Source organism: Camellia sinensis, chromosome 4, assembly GCF_055761805.1.
Source record: "Camellia sinensis isolate YWXY chromosome 4, ASM5576180v1, whole genome shotgun sequence".
Taxonomy (NCBI): Eukaryota; Viridiplantae; Streptophyta; class Magnoliopsida; order Ericales; family Theaceae; genus Camellia; species Camellia sinensis.
This window is the reverse complement of record NC_138964.1, coordinates 98,316,970-98,331,517: the sequence shown is the minus strand read 5'-3', so window position 1 is coordinate 98,331,517 and position 14,548 is coordinate 98,316,970. Positions and strand designations below refer to the sequence as shown.

The following is a 14,548-nucleotide window of genomic DNA, read 5'->3' as shown; positions in this document are numbered from 1 at the left end:
CGTGTATGCTGTTACCGCGCAGGATTTAGTACCGGCTCCATCAGTAGTGAGAGGTACTTTTCTGTTTTGCAACTCAGTTGCTAATGTGTTGATAGACACGGGTGCATCTCATTCTTTTGTATCTGCTGCATTTGCATCTGTTTTGGAATTGGAGTTAGCACAGTTAGCATCTCCTATTTGTGTGGTATCGCCTTTGGGTGGTGAATTAATTCTGAAACAGGGTGTTAGAGGATGTGATATAGAGGTCGCCGACTATAGGCTTCCTTTTCCGTTTGTTGTCATGCCCATGAAGGGTTTTGATGTTATTTTGGGTATGGACTGGTTATCGTCATACCGGGCTGTTATTGATTGCTACCGCCAGAGGGTTACATTGTGTACCTTGAGCGGGGAGTGGTTCCATTTCTTGGGAGACCGGGTTGGTAGTGTTTTGCCACCGGGGTATGATTCGCGAGGGCGAAGTGAGCTTAGTAGTCTACTTGCTAGCTCTGAGAGTGGTGAGAGTGGTGAGACCCAGGTTGTGTTACCGAGGGTGGTTTGTGAGTATTCGGATGTCTTTCCCGAAGATCTTGTTAGTTTGCCACCTCACCGAGAGATAGAGTTCTCTATTGATTTAGTGCTTGGTACGGCGCCGATTTCTATGGCACCTTACCGTTTTGCTCCAGCAGAGTTGGTTGAGTTGAAAGTTCAGCTCCAGGAATTGCTCGATAAGGGCTTTGTTCGCCCTAGTGTTTCACCGTGGGGAGCACCGGCACTCTTTGTTAAAAAGAAAGATGGTGCCTTGAGATTGTGTATAGACTACCGGAAGTTGAATCGGGCTACGGTTAAAAATAAGTACCCTATGCCCCGTATAGATGATTTGTTTGACCAGTTGAAGGGTTCCCGTTGTTTCTCTAAGATAGACTTGAGATCGGGTTACCATCAGTTGAGGGTCAGGGAGGAAGATATTCCTAAGACGGCATTCCGTACGCGGTATGGCCATTACGAGTTTTTGGTGATGCCATTCGGACTTACCAATGCACCGGCAGTCTTTATGGACTTGATGAACCGGATTTTCCGGGAGTTCTTAGACCGATTTGTGGTTGTTATCGTGGACGATATCCTTATCTATTCGTCTTCTGAGGAGGAGCACGAGGCACACTTGAGAGTGGTGCTTGAGTTACTTAGAGCCCATAGGCTGTATGCCAAGTTTGGGAAGTGTGAGTTCTGGCTGGGGGAAGTCAAATTCTTAGGCCACGTGGTATCCGGGGAAGGGGTGTCTGTTGATACATCCAAGGTTGAGGCAGTGCAAGATTGGGCACAGCCTAAGAGTGTGTTTGAGATCCGCAGTTTTCTGGGATTGGCTGGGTATTACCGTCGGTTTGTGAAAGATTTCTCCAGGTTAGCGTCACCGTTGACTAGACTGACTCAGAAAGGAGTCAAGTTTGTGTGGAGTGAGACTTGTGAAAAGTCGTTCCAAGAGTTGAAAATTAGATTGACCACCGCTCCGGTGTTGATTATTCCGGAGAGAGGGTTGGGTTATGCTGTATATTGTGATGCCTCACGAGAGGGTTTGGGTTGTGTGTTGATGCAAGAGGGAAAAGTGGTAGCTTATGGCTCACGTCAGTTGAAAATACACGAGAAGAATTACCCCACACACGACCTAGAGTTAGCAGCAGTGATCTTTGCCTTGAAAATCTGGAGGCACTACCTTTATGGTGAGAGGTTCGAGGTATTCTCGGATCACAAGAGTTTGAAGTATCTGTTTACACAGAGAGACTTGAATCTGAGGCAGAGGAGATGGATGGAGTTCATCGAGGATTATGATTTTGAGTTGCATTATCATCCGGGAAAGGCCAATGTTGTGGCCGATGCCCTTAGTAGGAAATCCATTAGTGATGTAGCTTGTATAGCCATCCGGGAATGGGAGATGTTGGGAGCACTTGGCGAGTTTGATTTGCTACTGGGCGAATCTGTCGAGGCTGCGGCCTTGTTTTCTGTTGTTGCGCAGCCTACACTTGTGATTAGAGTGTTAGAGGCACAGAGAGGTGACCTTGAGGTAGAATCCCTCCGAGAGAAGATCTCCAGTGGGAAAATTGAGAAGGGTTTGACGATGTATCCCGACCTGAGTGTGAGATACCGAGACCGTGTGTTTGTACCGGAGTCTTGCCGAGAGGAAGTACTCCGAGAGTTTCACCATTCGCGTCTTGCGGTGCATCCGGGAGGTACTAAGATGTATCAGGATTTGGGTCGCCAGTTTTGGTGGCGGGGTATGAAGAGAGATGTGGCTGTTTTCGTATCGAAGTGCCTTACTTGCCAGCAAGTGAAGGCCGAGCATCAGAGGCCAGCGGGTTTGTTGCAACCCTTGCCTATTGCCGAGTGGAAGTGGGAGCATGTCACTATGGACTTCGTTGTAGGTCTTCCGAGGACTCAGCGGGGTAGTGATGCTATTTGGGTGGTTGTAGACCGGTTGACTAAGTCGGCGCACTTTATTCCTATGCGCGTGAGAGATTCGGTAGATCATCTTGCCGATTTGTATATTCGGGACGTAGTGAGATTGCACGGGGTCCCAGTGACGATCGTCTCAGATAGAGATCCTCGTTTTACTGCTAGGTTGTGGCAGAGTTTGCAGAGTGCCTTGGGCACTAAGTTGACCTTTAGTACGGCTTATCATCCTCAGACTGACGGGCAGTCCGAGCGTACTATTCAGATCCTCGAGGATATGCTTCGGGGTTGTGTCCTGGATTTCAGTGGGACGTGGGAGAGGCACTTGCCATTGGTAGAGTTTGCCTACAACAACAGTTTTCAGTCTAGCATCGGTATGGCACCGTTTGAGGCCTTGTATGGCCGACCGTGTAGGTCTCCAGTTTGTTGGGCCGAGGTGGGTGATGCACCTTTGTTGGATCCGGAGTTGGTTAGGGAGACGACGGAGAAAGTTGAGCTTATCCGTAGGAGGCTTGTTACAGCCCAGAGTCGGCAGAAATCTTATGCTGACCGTAGGAGGAGGCCTTTGGCGTTTGAGGTAGGTGATCATGTCTTTCTGAAGATATCACCTAGGCGAGGCCTGATGAGGTTTGGGAAGAGTGGGAAGTTATCCCCTCGGTTTATTGGTCCTTTTGAAATCCTTGAAAGGATAGGTGAGGTTGCTTATCGGTTAGCCTTACCGCCGCAGTTGTCCGGAGTGCATGACGTGTTTCATGTGAGTATGCTTCGGAAGTATGAGCCAGATCCATCACATGTGCTGGATTGGAGCGATTTAGAGGTAGATGAGGATGCCTCGTATGAGGAGAGACCGGTTCGGGTCTTGGATAGGCGGGATCAGGTCCTGCGTGGTAAGACCATTCCTTTGGTGAAAGTCTTGTGGAAACATCACGGAGTGGAGGAAGCCACTTGGGAACGTGAGTTGGAAATCCGAGAGAAATATCCGGACTTGTTTATTGATATGTAATCTTGTATTTGAATTTTACATTTTGTTGAACTTAAGAGCTTTTATATATGTCTTAAGTTGTGAAACATTGAGGATGTTTTGATTATTGGTAGTATGTTTTGGAACTTGCCTCATATGGAAGTTGAATGTAACATTATATCTGTTGAATATATTGTTGAAATTGGAAGGATAGTGCATAATGTTGATGCATGTTGAAAATACATATGTTGTTTACATATTGTGATATGTCTCTTGTTTAAGGGATGGGATGACCGGTAATGGGTCGAATTGTTGAATGTTAAAATGTAACATTGTTTAAAATGGAGGAAAACTTGTTTTTGAAAACTTGTGTTTAATTTCGGGGACGAAATTCTTTAAGGTGGGGAGGTTATAGCGATCCCGGGTTTACCCTTGTTATACCGTGATCCGGACATGTGTCCGTGGATGTTGGTAGTTGTTTATTATCTTGTTTCCATCCTTTTTACTTCGTATTTGAGTTATAGGATGTGTTGGGCGGATTTGTTACAGGTTGGTTGAGTTTAGAAACCAAAACTAGTTGCCCAGATTTTTGGCCTGTACGCTCGAGCGGGGATTTTGGCGCTCGAGCGGAGATTACACCCTTTCAGTATTTTCCTGTGCAGCGTTGTACGCTCGAGCGTAGGGTTGGGAGCTCGAGCGGGGGTCTAGCTCTGCAAAAGTGCTGAGCGAGTGCATTCTGCGCTCGAGCGGGAGGTTGGCCGCTCGAGCGGAAGTCTGTGAGTGGCCGCTCGAGCGGGGTGTTTTACGCTCGAGCGGAGACCTGGGTTAAAGTCCCGAAATTGTGACTTTTCAAATCACTTTTTCACTTTCTCTTCTCTCTCTTACTTTTCCAAAATCACCATTGTTGAGCCTCTCACTCTAGACTCTACCTTCTCTCTAGGTTTTGATCTAGTAGGAGTGATTTACTCACCTTTGGCCTTTACAAAAAAGTTGTTGATCGTCGAGGGCTTCATTTTAATCTGAAAATCACGGGTTTTGGAGCACGTTGGGTTTTGTCGTCTTCTCCTTTGGAACTCCGAATTTGAGGTAGGGATAACCTACTCCTCTCTATGGGTTTTGTCTTTAAATTTTGGTAATTTGAGATGTTGGGCTTGGTTTGGTAATTTGGTGAAAGTATGGGACTTTTACATAATTTTACAAAAGTTGGGGTTTTATTCATAATAAACCTAGATGCATGTTTGGCAAGGAAAATGGAATTAATGTTGAATCATTGATGAAAATGGGACCTAAGGGTTGAAATGTTAATTATGGGAATTGACCTAATTACATTGTTTAATTAATTGGGATAATTAATTGAGAGGAATGAAGGAATGAAATGTTGATTGAATATCCATTGTGCATTTATTTTCTGTTTAGAAATAACTGCTTTGGGCTATCGGTGGAGGATAGTCGTGATTGTTGTAGACAATGCTTGATGATTAAGTAAACTGAAACTAATCAATGGAATGTGTCATGGAACTTGACGGTTGATAGAATACATTAAATGTGTGTATTGTGTGATTGTATATAGAACCAATGTGTTTATATGCGTTATGTGTAGAGGAGGAGATAGGGGATGTACTCCGCGGTTTAGGGAAAGATAGGGGATGTACCTCTAAACCGGATAGGTATTGGGAGGAGATAGGGGATGAACTCCGTAGACAGAGCTCATATGCTTGTCTAGAGAAGTGAAGATAGAGCTCATATGCTTATCTTTGTGAAGTGTGGATACAGCTTGTATGCTTATCTGTGGATATTGTTGATATACATATCTGTTGTAGAATGTGGATACAGCTTGTATGCTTATCTGTGGATATTGTTGATATACATATCTGTTGAGAATGTGGATATAGCTTTTATGCTTATCTGAATGTGAGATATAGTTTTTATACATATCTGTGGAAATGATGATAGAGCTGGCATGCTTATCTGTTGAAAAAGGGAAAATGAAAAGTAATTGGGACTTGTAAGTCGTTGACATAAATATGTAATTTATGTGATTGTATCAGTGTTGACCAACTATCAATTGCTAATGTTTTAGTCATTGTCCATGGTTGGTTTAGTGTATTTCTATTGGGCTGTGGCTCACCCTATATGGGAATATCATTTTCAGGTACAGGAAGCATGCCACCTCCAAGGACTTAGCTGGGAGGCTAGTGGCGGGCATAGTTTTTTGTCGTTTTACTTTTGATGTATTACATGTAACTTCAAGCCAAGGGCTTAATGTGTAAACGAGTTAGAACTCTTTGTTGTAACCAAGTGTTAACTTGGAAAGCTGTAAGCCCGTAGGGCATTTTGTTATGAGGTTAACATGTAATATTTATTTAACGGAACTCTAATGAATATAAGAGTGTGGTTAGTTTAAATGTAAATGCATGTCTTATCTGATGGGTTTATTGTTATTATTTTGAGGGCGTTACAGTGTTTATTTTCTAAATTAATAACTTGAATTCAGCTTTAAACAATTGTCGCTAAAGGGCTTTAAACAATTGTCGTAGAGTATAGTCTGTTAAATATATTTTTATAACTGTATTTTAATCTTAATATTATTTACACCGTGCCTTTAGGCACGGGCATACGCTAGTATATATATATAATCACACTTAATTAAAAAGTGACACAAAAAATAAATATTATCACACTCAATCTAATTAAGTGTGATTAAAACATCAATCTAAATTTTTTTTTATCACACTTCTAATAAAAGTGAGATAGTTTTTTTTTCAAAGTGTGATCTTTAACTATTTTTGTAATAGTGTGATGATCCTATGGCTGAGGATAAACCAAATGCAGATACAAATGGGGATGTTTCTGAGGAGCTCAAAAGTGAAAAGAAGAAAAAGAAGGATAAACGAAAATTAGAATAGGAACTGGATGAAGTTGCAAAAAATGGGAACGGTGTGAATGGGCTTGATGCAGATGAGGGAATTGCTAAGAAGAAGAAAAAGAAGAAGAGTAAGGATGAAGAAGATAGAGATCTTTCAGTTGCTAGTGAAGGTAAGAAGAAAAAGAAGAAGTTAAGAAGCATAGACGATGAGTGAATTTCGAGTGGATTTTGTAACGTGTGATCGGGTGGTCAAGTTTATGTAGATAATAATCTGGCTTGCTTTACTGTCTTATGTATTGCTTTCTTTAGTTTTTCCAGTTGCACCAGGATTTCCTTTTGAGCATCAGTATGTATTTATTTGACCTACACAAGGAAGACACCAATTAGTTACTTTACATAGATACTGACTTGTGAAATGATCATTTTGGAAAGCTTGGCGAATTCAAATGATTGTTGATGAATTATTCTGGCAACCTCTTGAACATTGCTCTCTTCTTGTCTAAACACCATATTGTTTCTGTCTTTCCATATTTTTCATAATGTCACCACAGACACAGTACTCAATGTCACTACACTACCACTATCACTATCACACACCACTATCATTGTAGCCACAGTCACTACTATTGTCGCTATCACCACTACCACCAAACATTAAAAAAAAATGTTTTCTTTTGAAATCATTTTCTAAAAAAAAAAATTTCATAAAAAATATCTTTTGCCAAAACAAACGGAGCGGAAGTGTTATGTTATCATTCAAATTGAAGGTTCATGGCTTGCCAAGCTTTTTTTACTCGGGTCGAGCCCGAATGTGGCATATGCTAGATTTGGGCCTAAGGATTGAAAATTATCCGGTTGGCCTCCTTGTTGACTTACCTATTGGGTTGTTGGGCCGACTTAGTCCATTATAAAAAATAGCTTATTGACTTGCCTATTAGGTTGCCTGTAGGCCCGATTTATTTTCTTATGTCTTTAATTTTAGTTTAGAAGTTAAAAAATAATTTTAAAAAAAGTTAAAATTTTAATAAATTATATAAAAAAATAAAAAAATAATTTATAAAAATTTTATGTATATTTTTTTTAATAAAAAATCAAAAAAATTATATTAAACATACTAATTTTTTTTACCTTATATTTAACAGAAAAAATTAAAAAAAAAATTAAAACAACGTGTTTCAAAATAAGACGTGAGCTTGTCTATTAGTCAATTTAGGCCAAGTTTATTATTCAAAATTTGAGCCAAAAGTTTGGAGTAATTTTTTAAAAATAATTACAGATAAGTGATTAATTTTACAAATTAATAATTAAAATCATAAATTTCTCTATGGCTTCGTTTGACATAAAAGAATGGGCTAAAGTAGTAACAAAAAGGCAAAATAGACTAAAAAGTCAATAAGACAAAATATCACATCCAAATTATAATCATTTTATTTTTTCTCTCACAAAAGTTAAAAAAGCTAAAAAACTTATTCCAAACGAGACTTTTTAGCCCCAGACTCATTTGAAAATAAGTTGTTTTAGTAACTTTTTGATTTTGTACAAAAAAATGTGCAGAAAATAGTGAGAGTGATGTGATAACTTATAGTGACTTTTTTTTGTTAAAATAACTACTCCTCAAACGAAATAGCCAAAAAACTAAAAAATTAAAAAATTAACCCACATCCCAAACGATCTATATATGTGTAATTATTTTATCAAAAAAAATAAAAGGGAAAATTACTATGTAGTCCAATGTAGGGCATGTATTTCCCCTCTAATCCCACTATATTTTTAATAGACTAATAGATCCACAGTTTTTTAAGTTTTGTACTCGGAGGTCTCCTTTCTTATTTTCTTATTTTTTAAATGACTATATTGCCCTTTGATTTGAGATATATATATACGTGAAAAATCAAATATTTGCTTATGCGAAGTTGTCTGCGATCTCAATCTCTCTTCATGATGCTGATCTCTTTATGCTGTGAGGTCGATCTCGTTGTGTTGTGAGGTGGATCTGGTTGTGCGATCTGAATCTCTGTGTATAAGCGATTTCTGCGTACGCTCTCTCTCTCTCTCTCTATGTGTGTATCTCACTCTGTCCTTATCTGTCGATACATATATGTATGTATATATATAGATAAGCAAATTTGCGTGATCTCTGGTTTGTGTTTGGCAATGTTGTTATAGTTCTTTAATTTGTGATAAACTTTGTTTATTTGATACTTATTTTGTGATTTTTGTATGTGAAATAGTGTAATGATTTTGTTTGTTGTATAGTGTAATGTGTTTTGAATTTATAGTTTGGAATTGTGAATTCTAAAGTTTTGATACTAATATGTTGTAACTGTATAATTTTGCAGTTTTGAATTGTGAATTGTAAAGTGTTGATACTGATATGAGTTAACTGTATAATTTTTCAGTTTGGAATCTGTGAACAATTGTTTGCTGGTTTGTGATTTTGTAGTATGGAGGGCTGTTTCGTGTTAATGTGCAAATACAGTAAGTCTTGTGCTGCTATTAAAATTAGTGAGGGATGTAGTTATCATGAAGTTATTGAGAAAATATCTATGAAGTTCAAGGAGTTGAGTGTTGGTAACTTTTGTTTGTTTTTCTCTATTCCTGGATATTCTAATTGTATTGTTGAATGTGATGATGATTTGGGAAATATGATGTCAATGGTAGGTTGTAGTGGTTTTCATGTTGTTGATGTTGTTGTAGATGATAGGAGAATTGTGGAGGTTGATGATAATTCTTCTATAATTGATTCTGTAATTTGTGAGAGTTCTTTGGTTAACGATTGTGATGATTTTGGTGGTTTGTTGCCTAGTTTTTATCTAGAACTAGAGAGAGAGTTTTGTTATCTGCTAGTTAGAAGGGAATTATACATAGTGTTGGTCAAGAATTTAAAGGTGGAGTGTCAGCGTTCCGCATTGTATTGGCTAAGTATGCAGTTGAGTGTGGTTTTGCAATGAATTATTTAAAGAATGATGTAACAAGAGTAACTGCTGAATGTATGATGAAGTCGTCTACGAGTTGTAAATGGTTTATGCATGGAAGGGTGTTGATGAATTCCGGTATTTTTTTTATTATGAAGTTGGAAAATGTGCATACTTGTGGGGTTGTTGCTCGTAGATCATGTACCAAAACGGTTGGTTATAGACTTGTGTCTAATATTGTGCATAATGATATTAGTGATAATCCGTTGACTCGTTCTATTGAAGTTAAAAAAAAGTTGAAGAAGCAATATGGTATAGATGTTTCTTATCGGATTGCATGGTTAGGAGTTGACAAAGCAAGAGGTGGGTTGTTTGGTGATTTCGCAACTTCTTTTGACCAACTTCGATGGTACCTTGAGACGGGTATGAAAATGAATCCTGGAAGTGTGTTTGAATTAGATGTGGATGAAAGTAGTGGGTGTTTTCGGAGGTTGTTTGTGGCATTTCATGTTTGTATAGTTTTCAATTTTGTCGTCCGTTGTTTTTTGTTGATGGTACATTCTTGAAGGGGCATTACAAGGGGCATGTAACGCCCTCAAAATAATACATGAAACCCATCACTATAGACATGCATTGATATAAAAGAAACCAACCATTTATATTCATCAGAGTAATTCTTACAACTGTATTACATGTTCACAACAAAAGAAAATGCCCTATGGGCTTACAGCTTTCCAAGTCAACACCTGGTTACACAAAACAAGAGTACTAACTCTATACAAAATAAGCCCTAGGCTTGATTTACATGTAATACAAACAAAATAAACAAAATCAAGAGTCTTCCACTCTCATCATCATCCAAGCTATGTCCTTGGAGGTGACATACTACCTGTACCTGAAAATAATGTCCCATAAAGGGTGAGCCAACGCCCAGTAGAGATATGCTAAATACAGTATGAGCAATAACTAAGACATTAGCAATTGATAAATGTTCAATTTCCATAAACCAATTCATAACTCATTTTCATTACGTGACCACTATGTTCATGTTTCATTTCAGTTTCCATTTCTTATCAATTTCACAATTTACATCAACGGCTCAGAACCTGGCCAACCATTTATATGAGACAGTGACTCATATGAAACGTTTCCCATTTTACAATAGATAAACATATTAGTTGTATCAACATCTCAACAGATAAGCATAGAAGTTGTATCCACATTTCAACAGATATGCATTTTAGCTATATCAACACTTCCAAAGATAAGAATATGAGCTGTATCAACACTTCCATAGATAAGCATATGAGCTGTATCAACACATTAACTGACAAGCATATGAGATGTATCAGTGGAATCCATCCCCTATCTCCTCCCAAACAACATCCGGTTTAGAGGTCCATCTCCTATCTTCCCTAAACCGTGAAGTACATCCCCTATCTCCTCCCACACACACAACGTATATACACATAGGTCATATACACAATCAATCAATACATAACGTTAATGTATTCTATCAACCGTCATACTCTATGACATATCCAATTGATTAGTTTTAGTTTTCCTAATCATCATGCATTGTCTACAACAATCAAGACTACCCTCCACCGGTAGCCCAAGCAATTATTTCTAAACAGATAATAAAAACTCCAACAGATAAAATATCAATGTTTTCAAAAGTGAGTGATTAATAAATCTAACTCCACTATTCTACCATTTACTGAACCAATTTCATTATTTCCAACTCAATTCCATAAAATCACAATTTTTCCAAATTAATTATACCAATTAATTTATACAACCAATTAGGGTTGTCTACCCCATTTCCCAATATCGACCCAATGGTCTAAATATCAACAACCAACAATGATATCATTATTTTGAACCCACAATACACATTCTAGAATCAAAATAACAAAATCCTCTTTTAACATTTTTAAACCCTAAGTCCCCAAATTACCCAACTTCAACACTTTATCAAAACAACCAAAAATCTATGTCAAAGACCATAAGAGTGAGTACGAATCCCTACCTCAAATTCAGAGCTCAAGGAAAGAAGATGAAGAAACTCAACGTGCTTTAAAACTCAATATTCTCGGATTAAAATGTAGCCCTCGACGATCAACCCAACTTTTACAAAGGCCGAAGGAAAGGGAAGCACTCTAACTAGATCAAACCCTAGAGAGAAGGGAATTTCTAGAGAGAGAGACTCTCGAAATATCTTTTTGGAAAGTAAGAGAGAGAGAGAGAGAATGTAAAAAGTGAATTTAAAATGCCCAGCTGCCAACTGATATACGACATTCCCGCTCGAGCGGAGAACACAATGCTCGAGCGTCAAGAACAAAAAAAATAGGTCCGCTCGAGCGCAAGACGACACACTCGAGCGCCAAGACACAAGAATAAAGTACATCCGCTCGAGCGCGAAAACTAGTCCGCTCGAGCGTAGATTTCCCCCTCCCAGAACTTTACACCAAAAAGTACTACCCGCTCGAGCGCGACCGCTCGAGCTTAAAGAAACCCACTCGAGCGTGAAAAACATGCTTGCAAAAGTTCTGCAGAGCACCAAAATACTGGGAGTGTGCAATCTCCGCTCGAGCACAAGAAGACCCGCTCGAGCGGACCCCCTAAAAACTGGGCAACAAAGAATTGAAACCAAAGCCTAACCAACCTGTAACAACTCTGCCCAGTACATCCTAAAACTTAATCAAGCGGAATTAAAGGATGACAACAAGGTATACAACCACCAACATCATGGAACCCAAGTCCGGAAAACAATAAATGCAGAAAGGTAGAACCGGAATCGCTATAGGGCATTTGCTTATAGCAACATCAAAGGATGGTAATCAAGGTATGTATTTATTTATAGTTAGTATAGTTTTGGTTTGTTAGTGTGTTTTGGTAGTTGGTGGATTTTGGTTTCTGTTATTGTATCGTGAGTCTGCTAATTTTTGCAGTTACATATTATTTTGTTTTCAGGCTTGTTTCCTTTGGCTTTTGTGATTGTTGACGCTGAAAATCAAGATAATTGGATGTGGTTTTAAAGTTAGTTGTTAAAAGCTGGTGGTTCAGGGCGGAGATTGACTTTTGTATCGGACCGTCAATATAGATTGCTAGACGCTCTTTCAGTGGTTTTCTCCAATGCAGATCATGCATATTGCTTGAACCATTTGAAGAGAAATTTGATTGACAAATTTGTGGGACTTCGTACTAATTATAAGCTGACTTTGATGAAAATATTAGTTAAATGTGCTTATGCGCCAACTGTTGCTTCTTTTCCAACATTATATAGAGAAATTGAGGCGTATTGCTGGGAATGGTAGAGTTGATAGTATGTTGGATGGTTTGTAAAATGATAAGTGGGCCAATGCATTTTTTAGAGGGAAATGATATGGTGAGATGTTATCTAATGCTGTTGAGTCTTACAATAATTGTATTGGTGGGGCCCATGAGTTGCTTATTACTTGTATGGTTGATATGATTAGGGTTCAAATCATGACTCAATTGTCAAATAAAAGAGTTGAATCTAAAAGATGGACTACCAAATTGTATCCAGTTATGGAAAAGAAGTTAGTGGATTCTTTGAAGCTAGCTAAGTCTTGGGATGTGATTGTTGTTAGTGATATTGTGCTTGAGGTTCATTCTTCTATTTCTTTTTATGTTGATATTAGTAGACGGACTTGTTCTTGCCATGAATGGCAATTGAATGGTTTTCCTTGTTGTCATGCTGTGCATGCTTTGAGTAGTAGTGGTAGAGATATGTATGATTTCATTGATCCTTTTTTTTCATGTGGATTGTTTTAGAGAGTCGTACAAGGAATCTGTTTATCTAGTGCCTTCAAGTGAGAGATTTGACTTTGATGGTGTCAGTAGTTCGATTATCAAACCTCCTATAACGAAGAAGCAGCCCAGACGGAACAAGAAAAAGAGGAAACCTTCTAAGGGTGAGAATGTGAAGCAAATCAAGTGTGGAAGGTGCTTGAAATATGGGAATCACAATAAGAAGACGTACAAGGCTGCTATTTGAGGACATAATCTATTCTTTTGGATTTGTATTTGAAGTTGAGGAATTGTGATAATAAAATGTGATACTTGGTATTATAGAAGTAATGAATAAAGTTGGTTGTATTTTTTTTTCTTTTTTGATGTGTTCTTTAGTTATTGAAATTGTTTTGTAACAGTTTTATTTATTTATTTATTTTATGTGGATTTGGTTGGTTTTATTTTTGTGGAATGCTGAGAAGATTGTTGAAAATTTATTATCGAAACTGTATAATATTGTAGTTTTACTACATGATATATTTATTTAATATTTCGTAGTAACAAAATTGTATAATTTTGCAGTTTTATTTTCAATTTTGAAATGGAGTTCATCTATTTGTTTGAGTGATGAAATTGGATAATTTTGCAGTTTCAAAAGTTATATAGGAAATATATATTATAATGTGTGGAAGACACTCACGATAATGAAACTGCATAATTGTGTAGCATAATTTTTGTTTGAGTGATGAAATTGTACAATTTTACAGTTTTAAGAATTATGAGAACCAACCTGATGAAACTGCATAATTTTGTAGTTTTAAGAATTATTAGAAACATCTTGATGAAACTGAATAATTTTGCAGTTTGAAGAATTATTAGAAACAACCTTTCTTGTATGAATTTATATGCAACCACAAATGTGACGATAATAATAAGCACAAGAACACAAACAAGAATAATAAGCATAAGAAGAAGAACAACAAGAATAATAACAACAAGAAGAGCAACAACGACATCAATGACAACAATTATTTTCACCATGATAACCACAAGAAGATCAATTACCAAAAGCATAAAAAGTACTTGTCACATGTAAAAAAAAAAAGTACAAAAATATGTTAACATGAGTATTTGTATTGTAAAGAAGTTTGTTCATTATTTCTATGGTTTGGTATGTTTTGTCAACATTTGGTAATGCTCGAGTTTCCAAGATCAGTTCTTATCATTAAAGAATTGACTGATGATTTCTGTTCGAAATTTGACTCACTCAATTGGTCGAAGTGATTTCCACACAGGTTGCCAGTTGATATATTGGTTGATAACATTGCAGACGGCGATTGCACAATCATTCCTGCAAAGTTTTAGATGAAGTTAATTAGTTGGGTAAAATTGCAAAATTTAGCATACTGAAACAGTAGTTATTGAGTTTGTATCTTACGAGTGTGAGATTTGTTGTGAGCATTCCTCAATTGATATAATTATTGTCTCGTACTCTTGAGATGATAACATGTTTCCTTGATTGTTGAATAATGCTTTATTCCATCTCAGTTGATGTTGTTGCTACAAATAATTAGTGGGTCTTTTTGTTAGTTATAGTGATGTGCTGAGATGTTTTGAAAGGAATGG

The 14,548-nt window shown here is 37.7% G+C and overlaps 1 protein-coding gene across 1 annotated transcript; it reads left to right on the top strand.

The window, feature by feature from the left end:
* The first annotated feature begins 12,559 nt into the window (after positions 1-12,559).
* LOC145823913 (uncharacterized) lies at positions 12,560-13,187 on the top strand. The gene is made up of 2 exons (XM_082923470.1): positions 12,560-12,921; positions 12,965-13,187. The coding sequence occupies exons 1-2, from the start codon at positions 12,560-12,562 to the stop codon at positions 13,185-13,187; spliced, it is 585 nt and encodes a 194-aa protein (XP_082779596.1).
* The last annotated feature ends 1,361 nt before the right edge of the window (positions 13,188-14,548 follow it).

Excerpts from the sequence above, each read along its gene's own strand:
- LOC145823913 (XM_082923470.1), top strand. The coding sequence starts at position 12,560 with ATGTTATCTAATGCTGTTGAGTCTTACAATAATTGTATTGGTGGGGCC. Across the intron at positions 12,922-12,964 it reads AGTAGTAGTGGTAGAGATAT|AGAGTCGTACAAGGAATCTG; the intron begins GTATGATTTCAT and ends GGATTGTTTTAG.